General features: G+C 44.2%; 1 protein-coding gene across 2 annotated transcripts in view; it reads left to right on the top strand.

Moving 5' to 3' along the window:
• sult4a1 (sulfotransferase family 4A, member 1) overlaps positions 1–22846 on the top strand; it is a 43780-nt gene that overhangs the window by 8396 nt on the left and 12538 nt on the right. For both annotated transcript variants that reach the window (XM_086008805.1, XM_086008806.1), the window contains exons 2-4: positions 18581–18711; positions 19185–19265; positions 21585–21711. In XM_086008805.1, coding sequence (XP_085864931.1) covers positions 18581–18711; positions 19185–19265; positions 21585–21711 — 339 coding nt within the window. The remainder of the gene's footprint in view (positions 1–18580; positions 18712–19184; positions 19266–21584; positions 21712–22846) is intronic.

The raw sequence follows: 22846 nt of genomic DNA, 5'->3' as shown, positions 1-22846 counted from the left end.
AGGCAAGGCTGCGATTGAACAAAAGAAGTAAAAGAGACATTAAGAGGTATTCAAAACCAGACGAGATGGTAATAGGACAAGTGGAGACAAAAGATGGCTGAGGTTAGGTGTGAAGTGTACTGGCAGGATGAGACAGAGCTGCCATGTGGGAGAGAGGGGAAAAAAAAAGGAAAGGGGGGGGGGAAGGGAAGACCCAAAACAAAGGGGTGGAAGACCCTTTGTTTTGGGTCTTCTGTTTTGGGTCTTCCCTTCCCCCCCCCCTTTCCTTTTTTTTTCTCTCTCCCACATGGCAGCTCTGTCTCATCCTGCCAGTACACTTCACGCCTAATCTCAGCCGTCTTTTGTCTCCACTGTCCTATTACCATCTCGTCTGGTTTTGAATACCTCTTAATGTCTCTTTTACTTCTTTTGTTTGATCGCAGCCCTGCCTTCGATCTATTTTATTTCCTTTCCAGTTTTGAAAAAGGGTTTCGACCCGAAACATCGACTCTGATTTCTCTCCACGGATGTTGCCTGACCTGCTGAGTTTTTCCAGCATTTTCTGTTGTTACTGCAGATGCTGGAAATCCGAAATATTTTGCTATCGTAATCTGTTTTAGTGATGTTGATTGAGGGATAAATATTGGCCAGGACACCAGGGATAACTCCCCTGCTCTTCTTCGAAATAGTGCCATGGGATCTTTTACGTCCACCTGAGAGAGCAGACGGGGCCTCGGTTTAACATCTCATCCGAAAGATGGCACCTCCGACAGTGCAGCACTCCCTCAGCACTGCACTGGAGTGTCAGCCTAGATTTTTTTTTGTGCTCAGGTCTCTGGGGTGGGACTTGAATCCACAACCTTCTGCCTCAGGCGAGTGTGCTACCCACTGAGCCACAGCTGACACTGAATGTTAATGTTGATATCCATTTTCCACCTGTCTGGTTGAATTTAATTTATATTTTGGTGGTTGTTCAGTTTATTTTTTGAAAACAGTAACTCGAAGACAAATGCCTCAGTCACTGAGCCTGAGGAGCTGAATTACCATCAGTAGGTACAGCCATTCACCCACCTCGCTGCCTGGCTGCATATCAGTCCTTCTCTTTCAGTAACTTCTCCAAGCTAGTTTTCCCCAGTAATGTTCTCAGCAGTTTTATATAAAGAAAAACAGTCAATAAAACCGATGGAAAATCTGGAACAAATTAAAACTATGTTGAGGTTATTGATAATTCTTTGCAACAGCTTAAAAAAATTATATTGATTATGGCAGCACAACAGTCACTTTTAGTTATGGTAGTGATTTGTTAAAGTGATCTTTGTTTATCTCAATTCTTTGAGATGATATTTTTTCATAACACGTGCACCATTTCTCTCTAACTTTGGCTTTTAGAATAACAGCCGTGCAAATCTTTCAGGATATTGTGGATTTGGTGGAATTATCAAGTTAGCTTTGCATTCATTTGCGGTCACTGGCAAGAGAATTAATGAGGGTCATTTTCTTGTTAATCCAAGCAGACTTTCAGGGCCCTGAGATCTCGGATGTACAGCACTATACATCCTGGCATTTGGGGTGGAATCATATTATTGCTTATGTGTAAAGAAGCAGCGTCATATCCTGTCGTATCTTGTTAAATTGCCATGTTTCGGATGAGCATGCCAGGCAACGGGCTGGATTCCACTGTCTCGTCTTTTATACATCATTCCTATTTATTATGACTTCTTCCCCTTGTAATTCATTTTTCCCTTGGTGAATCCCTGCTATTTTCTATTAGTTATTTTTTACTTTAAAATTCAAGCTTCCATTACAGTTCTCTGCCTTAATAAGGCTCTGTCACAACTTCTTATCACATTAGTCAAATAGCCTCAGTCCCCTCTAAAAGAAGTGGCAGTGTAGTAAATCACCAGGAGGCTAGATGCTGCATACAAAGTGAGCAATTTATATTAGTGATTTCTTTGCAAACTGTGCCTCACGAATGTTCCTCTGAGCTAAGCGAAACCAAACCATTTGCCTCATGCTCCTGGTTACTTAATTGGTTTGCATATTAAAAGCACGAATAAATCAGAAGTGCCTCTTCATTAATGACACAGCCAAGAGAAACACAGCTGACATGATGCGAGTTCGCATCGGTGCACATAGTAATATAATTCTTTTCCAAATGACGTTTTCAACACTAGAAACAGGAAATTACTGTTAACAATGTTACATGAACACTAAAGGCGCTCATATCAAATTCTTCCCTTAGTGATTTTAATGGAAGCATTACCCTTTTAATGGCCACAGTTCCTTGAAATGCAAAAGCATGAGGAAACGTATGTATTGCTGGATTAAGCACATTACTGATGGCTCCTGTATGCAATGAATCCGAATGTGAAATTAATTGAATTCAACTGATTAAAAATCCCGGTGATTGCGCACTTTTTCCTCCTTCATTTTCATTCCATGCACTCACTAATGTCAAAGTAAAAATCAATGACTGTTGAAATTTAAAATGCAAAGGGCAGTGGAGGGTGCAGTGGGTTAGCGCACTGTCCTGTTACTTCTGAAAACTGTTTGCATCTAGCCCAGACTAATGGGATGAGAGCCCTCTCTGTCTGTTTGCTGTAAGGGTTCATTGGAAAATGAGTTTGGGTAGTCTCAACCCTGCAGTGGCCCACAGCACAAAATTATCCTCAATTGACAATTTTATTCCGTGAGGCCATAAGGATTGTTGGTATGGAAAATGGAAAAAAAATCACAGAGGGTGTTCCATCACAGTTGGGTAAAGTTAAGACGAGGGAAACATTACTGTACAGGTGCCTGTGTTATTCTTGACTTAGAAGTGGTCAGTGTAGGCACTGGGTGCCTGAAACGAGAAAGTGTTCCATTTCCCAGTGCTAGGCCGAGATTTTCCTTATCTCAGCGGGTCCGGGGCGGGCAATGTTGGTGGCAGGCCGCGGCCCTGCTGCTGGCTCCATCCCGCTGTCTAAAATGAATTTACATTGATGGGGCTTGTTAAGCTCGCCCAGCGTGCTTCCCGGCCCAATTAGAGGAAGCAGGTCTGGTGACATCATTCATGACGCGTCATCAGTCGGTTTCCTTAAAGGGAGCATGGTCACATTTCTTTTGACAATTGTGCTGTCAGTGTTCTACAGCATTGAAGTGCTGCAAACACTGACAACTGAACAAATTACTTAATTGGCTGTAAAGTGTTTTGGAAGGCCCGGAGGTCTGAAAGATGCTATTTAAATGAAAGTTCTTTTCTTTCCTCTCTGGTAAGGATTCCTGCAGCCTGAAAACAGAGTTATCACTTTTTTATCAGGGAGAAGTTACATTGTTCCCATAATAACCATGTGGACAAAACACTTCTGGGCCATGTTCCACTAGGAACGAGCACAATGAAGTATCATTCAGATTTTTAAAGTAGAAAAGAGCAACGAATCTTAGATGGACTAGACTGTGGTATCTTCTCACCTTCAGTTTGGGTTGTAGAGCGAAGCAGCTAGCTGAAGGTTGGTGAGAGAGGGATAGCAAGTGACACTCAACATAAAGCACAAGGCAATGAACGAAGTCCTGTTGGTCAGAGGTCGATTGAGCTTGTGTGCAAGCTGCTAGCCCCTTTTGTGCTACTTGTGCCGACTATGGCCACTGGGTGCTTTGGTGATTTGTAGCTCTCATGGCTCCTTTCCCATTAATGAAGAACACCCACAATCATATTGTTGGCACTGTGTCTGGAGTGCTTAGGGTTTTTTTTGTACTTCTATCTTTCAGTGCTATTTTGTTATCATCAAGGTAAGAGATTTTCATGTGGAACAATGGGACATTTCCCAACTTTTGTCACCCAATGTCACCATCAAGCACTCCCAGGCCAGTTATAATGTGGGTTAGATGCAAAGGAAATCTGGTTCTTTTTTGCCTGAACCTCAGAGGCACTCTTCCAACTACATCAGAGTGAAATATTCCCACATCCTTGTGGCATTTTTGAGCAAGCTTGACAATTCGAGCTGAATTATGGGGATTTGAATCTTGTGGATCTATATCCACTAGGAGCTCGACTAAGACTGCTTAAACTTAATTCACTTTGTCAGCGATACCTTCCCATCAGACTATGTCACATTCTCACCAAGGCCCCTTGAGTGATTAATCATTAAAAAAATTATACAACTTCATAGATTCTGAATCAGACTTGCCTCATGTGCTGCGTCGGATCCAACTGTCATGCACCGTCTGATACCCTTGCCAGAATGATTGTGAGTAAATTTAGACATGGGTCAGAATAACAGTATCACAGATATTGTCTATATAAAAAAAGTTTGCAGAATTCCAACAAAACCTGATTTAAACTTACCACAGACCTCCAATAATTATTGAATCACCTGAATGACTTACTTATTCTTACATTAAGGTCACCTGGACATCTATTTTATCGGCATGTCATATCTGCCTGGTCATTAGAAACCTTTGTGACTGTTGGGTGTTACACGATATAGATTTTAGAGTCACACCCAATATCACCCTTATCACTACTGCTTGATATTTATAAAATGGCTGCTTCCAGTGTGGATTAGAGGATCGTTTGTGAAGGTGGAATAAGATATGTGGTTGGGAATGTGATTGGAAATTTTAGAGTGCTGAGGTAGGGAGGGGTGTTTATCTGTGGGGAGGATTAAATAGTAGTGGTCTGTCGGTGAATGAATAATCTGGAGTTCTGTGCAATTTACATTCAAGGATTGGAAAATACTTATGAAGAACATTCCTGCAGGAAATTAGATAGGATAGAGTCTGTGTGATAGATAAATTTGCATAGTGTATAGGAGGAGTGAACTTGAATGGCCATTTTTTGTGCCATGCTAATAAGAACATAAGAAATAAGAGCAGGAGAAGGCCATTCGGTCCCTCGAGCCTGCTCCGCCATTTAATGAGATCATGGCTGATCTGATGTTGGCCTCAACTCCACTTTCCTGCCCGCTCCCCATAACCCTTGACTCCCCTGTTGCTCAAAAATCTGCCTATCTCGGCCTTGAATATACTCAATGACTCAGCCTCCATAGCTCTCTGGGGTAAAGAATTCCAAAGATTCACGATCCTCTGCGCGAAGAAATTCTTCCTCATCTCAGTCTTAAATGGGCGACCCCTTATTCTTAGACTATGCCCCCTAGTTCTAGATTCCCCCATGAGGGGAAACATCCCCTCAGCATCTACCCTGTCAAGCCCCCTCAGAATCTTAAACGTTTCAATAAGATCACCTCTCATTCTTCTGAACTCCAAAGAGTATAGGCTCAACCTTTCCTCATAAGACAACCCCTTCATCCCAGGAATCAACCTTGTGGCCAAAATTCCATTTGCCTTCCTAATTACTTGCTGTACCTGCATGCTAACCTTTTGTGTTTCATGTACGAGGACACCCAGATCCCTCTGTACCGCAGCATTCTGTGGGCTCTCTCCATTTAAATAATATTTTGGTTTTCTATTCTTCCTACCAAAGTGGATAATTTTACATTTAAAGCAATGATGAACTTACATTTTCCATTCAGGATGGTGGAGAATAACAGGGGAGCTTGAGCAATGGTGCTTTTCTGATGTGCTTGTCTTTAAGGGTTGGAATTCCTGTGTGCACTATTTTCATTAACTGGCTTGGAAATAATTGGGTTACAAAATAAATGGGTTCATGAACTTGTGAAAATAGTGCATGTGAATGTGACATGAATGCATTAACCAGTGTGCTAAAAATAGCAGAGAGAAGAATTTTAATCTCCACACTACCCCCTCCCCTGCAATTGGCTTTAAAGGATTGGAACATTTTAATAGATGGGTGATGGTGTAAATAGATTATGGTTGACACAAGCTAAACTACAGCGCATGAAAAAAAAAAGGATTAGATTTTCCTTCAAACATATCAACATTTTTACATTTGACATTAACAGAAATGTTTCAGTCATAACTGAGTCAAGCTCAGGCAGAAAGACTATGCAAAATGCTAGATTTGTGTCTGTGATTGCAGATCTCCTGTCATGTTGCTCATAGAGAGTTAGATGTTACGCTGTTGAAAGCACAGTTGGGGAAGGGTGCATATTTCTACTGAAAGATCTTGGAAAGAAGTTTGTAAATGATCTCCCCAGAGACAATGAAGTGTTTAATGATTAGTTCCTGAAAACTCATGTTTTCCTTATCCACTGCAGTCAAATAAATAAATAGATAAATAAATCTCTGCATCAATAAGCTCTTTACTGTCCATCTGTTTCAGATGTGACTTTTTATAATGAAGGCCAAAAATATAATGGGCTGGATATTCCGGTCCCTACGGGTGGGTATGTGCTCTGTACTCATCTGTAGGGACATTGGAAATGCCGGTTTCAGGCATGCACTGCGCATGCGCTGGAAACCGGCATTTCCGATCTGTCAAGAAAGCTCTTGACAGATCCTCCGGCTGCCCTGGAGAAGGGCCTCTGCGGGCGGAGAGCTCCGCTTTTTAGAGACCCTCCGCCCGCAGAAAACCCTTACAATTCTTGCGCCTGGTAAAAGCAGGTGTAAGGCCTGCTTTTACCAGGATGAGTTGAAAAAAGTAAAAAAAAAAATTCCACTGATTTATCATTTAAAAATACTTTAAAAAAAAGGTAAGTTTATTTTTAGCCCTGTAAAAAACTTTAATTATTTTTTTCAAAAATGTAAAGTTTTGTTTAAAATAGTTAATTTATTGGCCTTTCAAGTCATTTTAAAAATGTGATTTTTAAAAATTTTTTATTTTAAGTTTTACTATGTTTTGGGGGTGATCTCCATTCATATACTAGCTGGAGTGCCCGGCGGTGCCGAGGCTTTTTCGAGGGCATGTTGTTCTTGAAAGAGAGAGAGTGACTGGGGGGGGAAGAGAGAGAGCGACTGGGGAGGAAGAGAGAGAGCGACTGGGGGGGAAGAGAGAGAGCGACTGGGGGGGGGAAGAGAGAGAGATGGGGGGGAAGGTGGCCCGATGGACCCCTGCGAAGGAAGGAAGAAGGTAAGCTCTCCCTCCCTGTCCCACCCCCTCACTCTTTCCCTCCCTCACCCTCTCTCTCCCTCCCCCGTCTCTCCCTGCTTTACTCTCTCCCTCCCTCCCCCTCTCCCCCGTCCTCTCCCTCCCTCCCCCTCTCCTCACCCTCTCCCTCCCTCACCCTCTCTCTCTCCCTCCCCTGTCTCTCCCTGCTTTACTCTCTCTCCCCCCCTCCCCCCCTCACCCTCTCCCCTCCCCCACCCTCTCTCTCCCCTCTCCCTCCTTGCCCCTCTCCTCTCTCCCTCCCTGCCCCTCTCCTCACTCTCCCTCCCTGCCCCTCTCCTCACTCTCCCTCTCCCTCCCCCTCTCCCTGTCCTCTCCCTCTCCTCCCTCCCTATTTCTCTGTCTCTCTGACGTCTGTCTGTTGACTGTTCCCCTCTGCTACTCCAGGCCCCGCCGTCCGCCCGCTCTCCGGGGCAAGGTAAGAGCCGGGCTCCGGCCCCACACTACCAGGGATCAGCACCCGGGGAACCCGCCCGCCGCCCAACGTGAACAAGAAAGACCCTCCTCACCTGTCACGGAGTTGAAGTCTCCGAAAGCGGCCACGGTGCCCCGGGCCTCTTCCCCCGCGCATTCAGGAGGCGCGTGGAAGAGAGAGAGAGAGAGAGAGACTGGGGGGGAGAGTGAGACGCCGCTGCGCACTTGCTCCGCGGAGCTCCGTGCAGCCACCGCCGCACCAGCCTTTACTAAGATGGCGGCGGTAGCGACGCTCAGCTGAGGCCCGCCCCTCCAGCCTTCACAAAGATGGCGGCGATCGGGGGCCGCTTGTTGACTGGAGCCGGGAGGTGCCTAGCTCGGGCGTGGGTGCGGAGGAGAGGCCCAGGCTTCGAGGCCTACAAAAACGGTGAAAGGTAGGAAAATTATAGAGGTTAGAGAAAAGATGTACAAATTAATTAACTTTTTTAAAAAACAATTTGTGTTTTAAAAGCAACTTTTTTTTTGCTGGAAATGTATATTTGAAAAGAAACACGCAGAAAGCAGGAAAAAGAAATGAAAAGTTTGGAATCAAGATGGCGGCGACTCACCTCGGTTCAGAACGATAAGGCCTGCCCACACACGCACCGAAGCGTAGGATTGGTCAATTGTCCCGTCACTCGACTCTAGGAGGGCCCGCCCGCACGTGCCAGGAACCCGCCCCCACCACGCAGCGATTGGTCGACCGTCGGGTCGCTCGACCATACGATTGGTCGACCTCGACGTCACTCAATGCTAATGAGCGGAATTTTGAACGTTTTTTGGATACGCGGGCACAATTTTTGTCTCACCGAAACGTAAATACGCTTACGACCGTTCTGGAATCGTAAGCTTTCTTTTGATGTAACACACGTGTAGGTACGCTCTATAACTTTTGATTGTATAGCCGGACAAAGAGACAGAAAGACAGACAGAGAGACATACCGTTTTATATATATAGATTTGGCAGGTCTTCCTGTCAAATGTATGAAGGGAGATTTCCTTCTCTGATTGGCTCCCCATGGCCCACGTGATCCCAGGGATGCTGCGAACTACCTGCGCCTCTGGAATACGTGGGCCTTGCGCACCGGCAGTTTGGAGAGGCCCAGCAGCGGAATTGTGCGCCTCTCGGGAAAGGGCGCAGATTTTTCCAAATCGCAGCCCTCCGCCCGCGGGAGGCCTGCAATCGGAATATCTGGGCCATAAAATATAAAGCGGAATTGTGATCCTCCTGATCACTGGGAAAGGAGTGGATAAGTAGTTAAAATGGAGCGGCTCCATTTCTCGCTCGGTTCCCACTGATTCTCCATTTTAATGCTGCTGTTTTGGCGGAGGATGACCCTCCCGCCGTACTAAAATGATGAGATCTTCTTTTGTTCCTCCTTGATATGCTGTTGTCTCCTATTTGGCTGTGTACCAGATCACTCTTGGAAAGTGGGACAAAAACACAGATGAGCCATACAGTGCAGTGTACTGAGTGATCCAGACACTTTCGCACTTATCTGCTTCTCCTCCAGCCTGCTGCCAGAAACTACAGTCAGCCCTGGCCTTTTAAAAGCGCCACTGCACTTTCTTAGGACCCCCTGCTCAGTATTCCTGTGTCCTCCAATGAAAATTCAAATCAGCCGACCCAAGAAATGTTGGCAGATTCAGAGCTGTAGAGCATCGGCAAGCACATCGCCTGATTGTTTGGCACAGATCTGGCGCAACTCACCATGTGGAACCTCAGGGCCTAGGTGCCTACAGTAGGAAAGTGTTCTGTTCTCTGGTAATGACTGCTCACCTTTACAATGCAGACTTACCTGAGATGATACATTTTGGTTGAAATGAGATCCAAACAGAATCTGTTTTACGTGACAGCTGAGTGTGCCTCGTGAGTCAATCTCCAGAGTCCGATGAGCAAGCTCTTGTCCTTAGCGGTCTTGTGGTGTTTGTGTATCCATTTATGCGGATGGTTTTGCTAAGCAGACCAATTCAGAAGGGGTGAGAGGAGGGTGGGGGGGGGGGAGCGGTGGTCGGTCTCCTCCACTCCTTGGGGATGCAGGAAGTACGAGAGCCTCCATTTACCTAGCGATACACTGGTGAGATGTGTCAGTGTCCCCTGCTAGTCTTGGTAGAATTACATGGTATCTGTTTGGATCATTGTTTTACTTTCAAAGTTTGTTCATAAAGTCCTTGATTTTTACACTGCTGTACAGACATCAGAGAAAATCTAATTATCTCTGACTTTTTGTAGAACCTTTCTGAACACACTCCACTCCTTTTTTAAATTTGAATTATTATGTTGATTCAAATTATTTTGAGGACAAAAACCCCTCCTCTTCCGTTTTATTTTCGTTGATTAATTGGAATTACTTGGTAATTTGAATTATTTTTGTGTGCGCAGTCTGTACAGCTCTGGCAGGGGCAGCATTTTAAAAATTTGTTTCAATTGGCCAGATGTGAACTGTGGATTGGAGTGCCCTGTCTGTACTGTGCTTCACATTAAGCTCCTCTGTCCTGAAACTCAATCCAGTTTGCAGGCTAACTTACAGAAAACCAAACGAGCTCCTTTCCAGAATACTTGAAGTCAAACAACAGCAAAAATTACATTTTCATTCCTTTATTTGTTTATTTATTTGTTAGTTAAAGCAATTGATATCAATATTAACGACGACACAAATGTTTCCCTCTTCTGTACAGCAGAGAGCTTGTGATGGGCATAGTACTTGCATTTACCCGGGATTTTCATATGGATTGGTTCAGATGTCAGTGTTTTACTGTTACTTTATTTCTTGTGTTAGTAATATGAGTCAGAGAAGAGGGCTAATTCTTTCTGTCAGAATGAGTTGTGCATCAGGAATAAATTGGAATCTTGCAGAGCTGAAGGTTCAGAATCCATCTTCCACAGAAGCACAGGTGCAAAAATGCTGCAGGAAGAATGACATGTCACTTCAAATGTGTGCAGGACTAGGAGAGGAATGTTCTGCATATTATGGTTTAATTTATCCTCATTCAAATTAATGAAAAATTGAATTATGTTCTACTTATTGTTTGTGAATGGAATGTATTTTCTGAACGAATTTCTGCCCCCCCCACCCCGAAGCAGAATTGGTTGGTTCTAAGAAATGATGTAATGCGTTGGCTAATGGACCTACTGCAGTACTGCAATTTTCCTGATCTTTGACTTCAGTTATTTGTAACCTTGATTCAATAGACCTGTTCAAAAGTCCATCTTGTGCTGAAAGTACAGGTTGTGAAAGCGTGTAAAGATCACAGTATCCCCTCAGTACAATGGCACAAATGCTGTCTGCGTAGACACAGAGGCAGTAGGTCATGCCAAATACAGTATAGGTATAAATGTCGGGGTGTAGGAATAGTTATATTCCTAACCAAATCACTGAGGCGACTCAGGAAAACAATCCAATAAGTTTTTAATGAAGGATTTGACGAAGTACATAAAACAACAAAGACCGATGCAGGAGAGTCGTGGAGTAGGTCTTTCCCCAGTGGGGACGCCACGAGGACTGAGTTCGCAGTCGCGTGGATAGCGTGATGATGTCATCACGCTCGGTCGCGTTTTCCCGCGCTTAGGTGGTCACGTGACCTGCGCCGTGATGTCGACGCGTTTGCCCGCGCTTGGGTGGTCACGTGACCCGCATCGATACGTCGGCGCGTTTACCCGGCACTGTGGCTGGCCGTTGCGGCTGAAGTCGCGAGAGCGGGAGGCACCTGGCACTGCGGCTGGCCGATGCGGCCGAAGTCGCGGGCGCGGTAGGCCGAGCTGTGCCGGCGGCCGTTACGGGAGGCTGAGCCGGGCCGGCGGCCACCGCGCGTGCGTCATGTGATGCGCGACATGACGTCAGTGCGTTATGTCGCGTTCTTAAAGGGGCAACGGCCCAAACAGGTAAGTTATATACATACATAGTAAAGTTAAAGGGAATTATTGTATTATAAGTAAGGGACACTCGGTAGAACCGCCACAGGGGTAGTATTCTGCCCCTAGGGTTTATGCACGGTATAATAATTAGGGGCCAGCACTTCAGAATTTTGACTCGTCCTCAGTTTCCGAGTAATCGGGTAATGCAGATGAGATATAACAACATTGGGCTTTAACTATGCACAAATCAAACTCTCCATCCCCAACAGTGTTATTTTCTCCTAAATGCAATGACTTAGGCCGACGTAGTGTTCTTCAGACATCACAGCCCCTTACTTCACCTGTGAACCTAGCTAGTGTCAGCAGGAAATTTGACTGGTGAGAAGGGGTGTTGCAGCTGAATATGATCTGTCTCTCTCCACGTGAGCACATTTCAGCAGAGGTCACTGGAGAACGATTGTGATGGACCCTGGCTGATTTGTTTTCAACCTTCCTAGTTCAAGTGTAGTGAGGCCAATTAAAATGACCAATCCCCTCTGTTTTCACTGAGTAGATAACTCGCCATATATCACTTCTAAATCCAAATATTGCTCTTCTTTGTATCAGGTGTTGGAGCACAGGACAATGATTTTATTTTACATTTTTAAATAAAGAAATGTAGAGTGATTGGCTGCTTATGTTTTAGACCTTTCATGTGATCAGCCATCTTAAGTGTAGACTGAAAAAATAAATGCTCAGAGGTGAAAATGCTTACCATTGTATTACTGTAGTATTGTTTCAGTTCTGCAGATGTGGTGACCTTGGGTACAATTGCACTCCAAGTGTACCCTGAATATAGAGTTAGCATAAGGGGTGGAGGTACATACAAGCTCATGTGTCTACTGTACTGTAGTATCTTAGAAGTAATTAAAATAAAATCCTCTTTAGGAAGACAGTAATGAGGTGAAGGCAACTTGATTAACAGAGAATGATTGGCATCAACTGACATTCAACAGCATCTAATCAGGAAATTCATTTCTTCTGGTTTTTAAGAAGAGGATTATGACTCGATTATCCTGTGTGCTAATGTTAATACACACTATACACTTTATAGTTACTACATTAACTCTGTGGTGGTACCACCGGGTGTCCCTTACTTATAATACATAATTCCCTTTAATTTAACTATGTGTATATAGCTTACCTGTTCGGGCTGTTGCCCCTTTAAGAACGCGACCTAACGCACTGACGTCACGTCGCGCATCACGTGACTCACCCAGATGCCCGATGCAAGCCAGCCCAGCTTGGCCTTCCACTCCCGCGATGGCCGCCGGCCCGGTTCAGCCACCCGCTCCCGCGACTTCGGCCGCAACGGCCAGATACAGTGCCGGGTAGACGTGCGGACGTCACGACGCGGGTCACGTGACCGCCCAAACGCGGCCGAGCGTGATGACGTCATCACGCTATCCACGGGACTGCGGACTCAGTCCTTGTGGCGTCGTCGCTGGGGAAAGACCTACTCCAAGGCTCTCCTGCATCGATCTCTATTGCTTGCTGTATTTCATCTGTTTCCTGCATTAAAGAACTTCTTGATTGTTCTCCTGAAGTCGAACTCGATTATTTAGTAGGCATTCGTCCAATACCTACTTAGGTGAACCGGAATACCTACAACTCTGCATTTTCTTTATACAGTACTACTAAATTAAATCCAGATTAGTATTTTCTGCATTTTTAAAGGCTGCTGGAGGTTAAGCTTGTGCTCTGGTCACATTTGATACTGGGTTTAATATCTCTGCATGTTACCTCAGTATATGGAGCAAATATCCTGTTTCTGTTTTGCTGAACTTACCAAGATTCGTGAGTGCTTTACTGTCTTTTACAAAATTATATGTTACAGGTAGGTTAATCAATGTGTGAGATTTCTAAAATAAGCAAACATGATGCATTAATTTAAAGGGACAACAACAATATTAACACGATCTGATGTTTAACACCATACATATTTTGTGACAAATAATTTGGCGCTAGGCAATCCATATTTCTCTTAGATAGAATAAGAAAATCTGGACTATTAAATAGACTTGCGTGCCAGAAACTGAAGGTGCCAGATGTTGGGCCATTTTGTAATTTGCAGCAAATGATGACTTCCATAATTGTTGGATGTTATTGGAAGGAAGGGCTTGAACAGCGCCATACGTTTATATAACATTCTTCATGTTGGAAATGTGTCTGAGAACACGCTACAGTGGGGAGAAGAACAGGTAGAAGGAGTTAGAGGATGAGACCAAAGGATTGGGTTGAAAGAGACTTTTTGAGAAGGCTTTGACAGCGGGGAGGGAGAAGGTGTAAGGCAGAGGGGTTTCCAGAGGGCAGGGAAATTGTGCGTGAATGAGAGGCCAGCAATGGTGGAGCATAGAGGACTGTAAAAACGCACTACAGGAAACTTTCTGGTATCCGGCACGGACGGGACCGACCTGGTGCCAGTCCATCAACAATGCCGGATAACCGAACGCTATAGTTAAAACATACGGAGCTCAGAGCTCCGTCTAAAGCAACAAACCCTGTCAGCTTCAAAACAATCGGCACAACTTGCAAGCATCTCTGTAGCTTAGCAACAGCTTCAGCTACACGCTTGCACAGCTACAAATGAGTAAAAAAAGTAACTAAAAGTAAAAAAAGTTATCTGAACCGACTCCTGAATTTTGCCGGTGGATAGAGCGTTCTGGTTATTTAGTGGCCGGTTAATCGAAAGTTTCCTGTATATCAGTATCAGAGGAGTGAAGGGGGTGAGCAGGGACATAGGACTGAAGGAAATCACTGAGGTAGGATGGGACAAGGCCAAGGAGATATCTGCAGGCAAAGGCAGGGATTTTGTAATTGTTACAGTGAGTCAGTGTTTTGGAATTTAAGATTTTTATCACAGTTAATCTACATATATTCATATAAAACTATATAATATAAAAGTCTGAGTGTGCATTAAAGCTTGAAGATCTGATGTCCTAATGAATCATCAGACATTACTCTTAAGAGAATGTGTTATTGTGATTCGCTTTCTGTCAGCATTCCCATTTTTAAACTTGAAGTCTCCTTGTTGGCATCGGCGACACCATACAAACATACGAATTGGGAGCAGGAGTAGGCCACTCGAACCTGCTCCGCCATTCAATAAGATCATGGCTGATCCGATTACTGCACATTCCCACCTACCCCCGATAACTTTTCACCCCCTTGGTTACCAAGAATCTATCTACCTCTGCCTTAAAAATATTCAAAGACTGCTTCCACCGCCCTCTGAGGAAGAGAGTTCCAAAGACTCACGACCCTCTGAGAAAAAAATTCTCCTCACCTCTGTCTTAAATGGGCGACCCCTTATTTTTATACGGTGACCCCTAGTTCTAGGTTCTCCCACGAGAGGAAACAGCCTCTCCACATCCACCCTGTCCAGACCCTTCAGGATCTTATATGTTTCAATCAAGTCACCTCTTACTCTTCTAAACTCCAGCGGATACAAGCCTAGCCTGTCCAACCTTACCTCATAAGACAACCCGCCCATTCCAGGTATTAGTCTAGTAAACCTTCCCTGAATTACTTCCAACGCATTTACATCCTTCCTTAAATAAGGAGACCAATACTGTACACAGTACTCCAGATGTGGTCTCACCAATGCCCTGTATAACTGAAGCATAACCTCCCTACTTTTGTATTCAATTCCCTTCGCAACAAATGATAACATTCTATTGTAGCGGTTCCTGTAGATCGCCACTAAATAAGAGAGTTTGACTTCGACGAACTATAAATAAGTTGTTTATTTACAGAAACAGGCTAATTACAGCAGGTAAGATAGCAGGTAAGATGGCTGACTGTACGAGCACCGTGGTGTAGGTCTGGTCCCAGCGGGGACTCCACGAGGACTGAGTTCGCAGTCCTGTGGGGAGCGTGATGACGTCATTGCATTTGTGTTGTGACGTCATCACGTTGCTCACGTTTCCCGCGCTTAGGGCGTCACGTGATGCGCGCCGTTGAGGCCGAGGTCGCGAGGCCGGGCTGTGCCGGTGCTTGCTGCAGGAGCGGAAGATTGCGTCGCTCCTGTCCGCTGGCCGTTGAGGCCGAAGACACTAGGCCGGGCTGTGCCGGCGCACGCACATCACGTTGTACGTGACGTGACGTCAGCGCGCTAGGGCGCATCTTAAAGGGGCAATGGCCCCAACAGGTAAGTTAAAAGGGCAACGGCCCCAAAAGGTAAGTTAAAGGGAATTATGTGTCTCAATGTAAGGGACAACCAGTGGTACCGCCACACTATTAGCTTTCCTAATTACTTGCTGTACCTGCATAGTAACCTTTTGCGATTCATGCACTAGGACGCCCAGATCCCTCTGCATCTCAGAGCTCTGCAATCTCTCACCATTTAGATAATATGCTTTTTTATTCTTCCTGCCAAAATGGACTACTTCACATTTTCCCACATTATACTCCATTTGCCAGATCTTTGCCCACTCACTTAACCTATCTATATCCCATTGTAGCCTCTATGTCCTCTTCACAATTTAATTTCCTACCTATCTTTGTGTTAGCAGCCATACCTTCGGTCCCTTCATCCAAGTCATTCACTTAATTCAATCTTCTAAATGTATCATAGAGTAGGAAGGGGTAATTCTATAGCACTGTGATCAGAGTACTATTGAAAATAGGATTGCACAATAGGAAATAAGGATTTTACTAGGAAATAGCATGTTTCCCATTTTTTCCCCCTTTCCATGAGCCATGCACGAGATCGGGACAAAAAGATGGGCAACTGCTGTGCTCCCAAGTCTCTGCCAGTGACGCCCTGGATCAGCCACTGGACTGTCCTGCCCCCTTGCCCCCACCCACAGAGCCATACTGAGCTTCTGCCTCCCAATAGAAGTACAGGAACTCAGTAACCTTGGTTAAAGGGACATGTGTGTCTTGGCACATTGGTACTGTGTTGCACTGCCCAATACAATCCTCTCCATAGGAAAATAGCATATGAGATCCAAAATAAAAATTATTAATCTCTTTTATATTCTGATTTTTTTTTTCACTATGTATGGTTTTTATTTTCAGGTCCAGGCTCTTTGCAATACTATTTTTCTCCACAACCCACTTCAGGCTCCCCCTGCCCTCTCATCACGCACCCACTGTGCCTAATCTACTCCCAGGTATCTGCCAGCTCTGAAACCTGACATTTGGGAATTGAGTGAGGATAAATCTCATTCTGAATTTTCTCCCTTTCCCTGTGAAGGATCAACTAACCTTTTTTATGTCCTTCCCCCATAGTTGAGTTTGAGTGCTGAGCACGTGGGGTCTGGTAAGCATGGATTCACTCCCACTGCTGCACATCCTGAAGTGATGGCAACCATTTATTTTGATGTAATAATCCAAGATATTCTTTTTGTCAAGTGCTTGTCTACAAGACAAGATGAAGGATATTTTAGTAACAGTATTAACTGGTGAGACTAAAAGGACTTGCTTTTGATATTAATGATATATAAGCATAGAAACGATTCATACAGCAGATGACAGCAGGGACCAAACAGGTGGTGCCTTGTATCTGACAGATCATAAACACCAGCAGAGCCCAGGAGGCCCTCTCTGTAATGTTTCCTTAGTGTGTTTTTTTTTCTATGTCAGAATGTGCGGGCTGATATTCCCAAATGAATCTTTGACAATCCTCCTGTGCCACTTAGCTCAAGCTGTATTAATTTAGACTTGCAAAATTTTCTCTTACTAGAATGAATAAACTACCAGATAAAAATAATGGGACTTAAAGCCTCTGACTCAGAGGCAAGAGTGCTATCACTGAGCCAAGGCATTATAAAATATGTTAGTCCATTGTGGCTTTCCCGCCGGGCCAACCCATGACAGAAGAGGCCAAAAAAGATCTTTGCTTTTGTAGGAGCAGGAGTGCTCCTTCGCTCCCACACGGAAAGCTTAGGCCTTCCCTGCCCCAGATCTCTCTCTTCCCCCCCGCCCCCCCCCCCCCCACCTTGCCGAACATGAGTCCCTGAAGACCCCCCGCCCAACCAACCGGAACCCAATTCTGCTGCCTGCCTTCTGTCAGTGGGCGACCTCTGAACCGAGCAATTTCTAGCCGGTTCAGAGGTCAGTGGGATTTTAGGCCTGGCCATTAAAATCGGCTGGTCTCATTCTGCTTTAGGTGGGTGAGGAATTAACATGTCACGACAGTTTCCTGATGGCACTAAAATCCAGCCCTCTGACTTTTTCAAAAGGGAGGAGTACTGATTTTGGACGTGCTTTTAATGCATTTCCCCTTTTTATATTTATCATGGATTTTTTTGCCTTACAAGGCATCCAAAGAAAACCATATATTTCAGGGTAGATCGAGACCCTGAGTTGCACTGAACTGGCATCAACTATAAGTTCTATCCATTGCAGTTACGGAATGGAAATCTGCATCAATCACATTCCTGGTTGATAATCCGGAGCTGCTGTGCATTCCTTCAGCTGGGTACACAGCCTTGTTCGTTTTTAATTATCCGTACAATATTTTATCTTCTCACCTAGGTACCCCTGTTTCACGAGCCTTTCACAACCAAGAGAATGGATGGACAACCTGCTCCCGTACCTCTGCCAGTACAGCCACAAGGAAATGTGTGAGAGGCCTTGGGGTGGGCCTCTGATATTTTCCTTTCCTTCCTGAGGGGAACTTCTATGCCTTCAGTCTGTGTTTTTTGTTTCCTTGTCCCAATGGCATGCTTAAATTGGTAACTTGTCATGTTGGGAATTGCAAGTGTGATGTACCGGCCCAAAAGAATGGAAAATCAGCCAACACATCTCTCGAATAAAACTAAAGTTAAAAACTTATTTCTCATTAATACTAAAGAAAAAGATAACTCTTCATTATGTACGATTTCATACCATTTATCCTCTGTTCTATTCCTTTCTTTAAAAAGAGTTTTTATTGAACAGAAAATAAAAAAGGACACCGCTGTAGATTGGTACTTCTATGCCACATAATGGTGGTACTTGGGTTCATGCCCACGATTTGCTGTGTTGTATTGTGATCTTAAATGGATTGTTGTGGGGAGGTACTTCACTAGGGGGAATCAGCGGGCAAGTCGTCAGTTAATCATTTGGATACAGTTGCTAGTAGCTGGCTGAAGAGCAGCATTAGTGAAGGCCTGGGAGCAGAACATTCAAACCACCATCTTGGTGTATGTCCCGGAGAGACCTAATTAAGGAGGTATGAAGGTGTGCATCTGATTAACAAGAATTAAATGATTAAAATCAACGCAAAAATTGGATGCTAACTCGCTGTGATTTGTTGACAGGAACAAGTCTTCTCCAGGAGTTGGTATATTTAGTGAACCAGGATGCTGACCCAGACGAGATTGGAATAATGAATATTGATGAGCAGCTACCAGTCCTGGAATACCCTCAGCCTGGCCTCGATATCATTAAGGTAAGAGTAGTTTAATTGAATGTGTTTTTGTTCATCACAGTACATGGCATCTGCCAGTTTGAATCACACTTGTGCAGCAATTTCTGATCACTTCATTCTCCAGTTCCCTTCCACCTGGAAGATCTTTTGCTTTCTAAGTATATCCCTCTCTTCTCGATCTTTTTCTCTTCTTTCTCCATCACCCATCTTTTTCCTCTGCATCAGTCTTTCCCTTTCTCCTTTTGGTTGATGAGTCTTTCTTACATGATTGATCTTTCCTTCGAGCCTTTCTCTTTTTAGTGATTTCCTACTAGCAGGGGTAGGGAGGCCAACTGTGTAAAATATCCTTATGTTTGGGTACAGGTTCCTTGTTTGCGCACTCATTTAGAGAGACTGTTGATGAAGGAGCAGAACCCAAAGGAGAAAAAAACTTAAGAAACCTATTCAGGTTAGAAAGTAAGATTGCTGCAAGTTGATTTTGTGTTTGTCTTTAGGAACTGACGTCCCCTCGCCTCATTAAGAGTCACCTACCATATCGCTTCCTGCCCACAGACCTGCACAATGGACAGTCAAAGGTAAAATATTATCTGTATCAATTACTTTCAGTGACAATGCTGAAACTCTTCAGAAATTAATCAACATGGACAGTTTACATTGAATTTCAGTTGTTTAATACTTATAGCAGCTCATAAATTTTGCAAATCAATTTCTCGGTTTGGACGTTTATTCATAATTCATTCTCTTTGAATTTTCCCTACTTTTTTTTCCTCTCCAGACAACAGTGGATTATTGTGGGCACAGGTGCTCATAATAAGATAAGGGGTCCATTGGCAGCAGCTCCTTTATAAGACTATATTAATCCATGTGCCTCTGTGCTACCCTTCACAGCCTACCAAGCTGTGCAGTGTTCACTGTGTTGGATTCAGCATTGCTCAATCTTTTTCTTCCTTTCCAGTAAAAGAATGAAGAGGTTGGGGCCATCAACCTATGGCCCTGTTCTAACTGAGAGGGGAGTGGAACAGAATTATGCCAGGAACAGACATATCTGGGTTCCGGTCTTCCCAGATAGTTTCTCCGGGTCTTGTAATCGGCAGAGCCTTCGTTGCCTCAAACAAAACAAGTGGCAAAGGAGAGGAGTGGCCATGGGGTGGGACTCCTCGGTTAGAATTCCAGTGACTCCCCCACCCCCACCTGGCAAAAGAGCAGTGGGCCAACATGCTATGTCGTACAAGGCGTACCCACCTGTCCAATGGCAGATCTGGAGCCCACCATTGCAGTCTAGGACTGGGATGTGGTTTGGGTCCCTGAAGAAAAAAATTACTTTTGAGGTACATTTCGGCCCTCTTATGAAAGGGGCTAAAGAGGCATTTGTGTCTTCTTTCCAAGGAGAGGTTCTTCACAAAATTCAGTGAGTGGTGCTGTCTCCTGGGGCAAGTATGCGCAAGAGATTTACCCCTAGTTCCACAGGCACCTTCCTGCTTTGTTTAAATTCTGACCTCCCCTGACTCATGGGGTCAATGGCAAAAGTGCATCCCAGCACTTCATCAGGAATTTGGGCCCACAGGCTTTCAGGTCTGTTATCCCTAAGTTATCTGAGCTTCCATAGAGAACTGTTTTGGAGAACTATTAGCCCTAAAGATTTTTTTTTCCTTTTCATGTGGGGAAGCGCCTGACTCCATTTGGAGGCTGCCTACCATGGCTTGATTGAACTGAGGAAGTCATTGTGAGGAATCAAAGGTGCAGTGTGTTGCAGCATTCTAGAGAGTAGCTCTTGTGTAAGGGATTGGTTGAAATTGTGGCCCTCAACAAATAAGAGAGTAGCACTTTGTTGGGTTATGGTTCTAATAGGCATTGAGAGTCCTCTGGTAGCTTGTCCAAGATGGCCGTCTTCATTTATGGCACCTATAGTGGATAGCCTGCATTTTCTAATTAGTTGCAAGCTTGACTAGAAGTAAGGTGGAGTGTGATTGCTACCTGCCCAATGTGATGAAAAGCAAGTAAAGATAGCCCTTAGGGCTTTGTCATGGGGGTCACCATTACAGATGTTTATGGAACTGCTACATGCTCCATTGGGGACCCCAGTGCTACACAATGGGCCTCCAATGTGTTGTGCATATCACTAGAGGAGTCCATGCCCAAGATACCATCTACAGCACACTATCTGATACGGCCTCCAATGCCTGCATTGCTCTTTTAAATGTTGGGCCAGGGAGCTGCAGATCCCCAGGCTGCAATGCCAAAGGTAATTCCTCCTGACCCTCCGCCCAGTGAATCCTACCACGGCCCCACTACTGGAAAATGGCTTGAGTGGATTCTGCCCCAAATTCTAGTGGCAAGCGGCCAATCCACCTGCTCTCTTCCCTTTATACGGACCCAAACTTCAGGACTGATGTTTCATTTTCAATGTGATTTCATTTTTGAAAAATAAACCTTGTACAGGAAACTTTGTGCTATCCGGCACCCACGGGACCGAGCTGCTGCCGTTGCCTAAAAAGTGCCGTACTCTCCAGAGTTAATGTTGACAGATACAGAGATTCTTATCTCCGTATTTGACAACAAACACTGTTGCTTAGCAACAGCTTCTAAACACTCGGGTGTGGCCCTAAAGCTCTGTAGCTGAAGCTGTTGCTATAGCTACAGACCTTGCACAGCTTGACTGTTCAAACAAAGCAAAAAAAACAAACAAAAAGAATAAAAAACGGCGGCTGATTTTTGCCGGTGGCTCCAGATTGCCGGATAGCTCACCTCCGGATAGCACAAAGTTTCCTGTACCTGTTTATCTCTTTAAAATTGGGATAATGTTACTGGTGTGGCAAGTTACAAACAAACATTTTCTTTTTCGTTTCCATCCCCAAAGATGTATGTAGATTTGTTGCACAAGTTTCTCTCTGCAGGTTATATGCATGGCCAGAAATCCCAAAGACTTGGTGGTGTCTTACTACCAATTTCATCGTTCTTTACGCACAATGAGCTACAGAGGAACATTCCAGGAATTCTGTCGGCGGTTCATGAATGATAAGTGTAAGTGTCAGAATTACTTCAATAAATCATTGTTTCCCTTTTATCCTGTACAAGAAATAGAAGATGCTCAAAAGGGTTTTCAATCAGGCAGCTGCATAATGTGTTATTCAACGGAGACATAGAACACGGATTTAAACTTGCAATTCACAGACATGGTAGCCTAGACTTTCCAATCAGTCACACTCGATTTTTGGGAGGAAGGTAGACATTACCAATTGTAAAAAGGGACGAAACCCCTTAAATGTTGGATCTACACCTATTTATTTCTGATTCTGGCTTTGATAAAGGTAGGAACTTAACTTTAATATGCCGATGAAGCCTTGATTATGACACTGTTTTACAGTATCCCTGCCCAAGTAGTCATGTTATCTACCCACTGAAAGTGGGCATCCAGGACTGTTAAGTTGCGTACAGAAGTGGAATTTAAGAATCTTGTCTGAAGATTGTTTGTATTGTCAGACTATTTCAATATCATTTTTTCTTGCTTTTTTTGCTGTTATCTCTTAGTCACAAAATATTATGGTAATTATTGTGAGACAGCCATATTTTGCCAATGACATAAATAGTGGTACAGAGGATTTCCCTATAGCAATCCCCTGTACTTGTGGTTTTTGAAGGTACAGCAGGTCCAGTGGAAGTTTGCCAAGCAGGTCAGGCTGTACCTGAGGCACCTGACAGCTAGTGGCAGGTTCAATGAAGTGCCCGTGCAGCTAACGTTTGTAATTGCTGATAGCAACAGTGCTGTGGTTTGATATCCGTGTAAAAGGAGTCTTGTAATAAACAATGCAGCAACAGACAGCACAATAAACTAAACTAATACAATAAAAATAGTGCAGAAGCTGTAGTATGAAAAGTCAAATAAACAACCAACATAGAAATCTGTCAGTCACAGCTTTAAGAATCAAAGTGCTCAAACCCACAGCTTGGAAACCCAGGAGGGCCCATTTTAAATAGGTGAGCAGTGCCACAGGAGTTGATTCCAAGAACTTTGCGGAATTCATTGTGGGATCTATTTCAATAAAATTTGCTAAAATGAGGGGTTTGATCAGGCCCATGCACACTCTTTGTACACCTCCAAAAACACTTTTTAAAAAAAAAAAAAAAAAAAAAAAAATTGGAAAATTGAAAATATTCG

Source organism: Somniosus microcephalus, chromosome 16 (genome assembly GCF_052327205.1).
Source record: "Somniosus microcephalus isolate GS21.2 chromosome 16, FLI_Smic_1.0, whole genome shotgun sequence".
NCBI lineage: Eukaryota > Metazoa > Chordata > Chondrichthyes > Squaliformes > Somniosidae > Somniosus > Somniosus microcephalus.
This window is presented reverse-complemented; position numbering and strand designations above follow the sequence as displayed.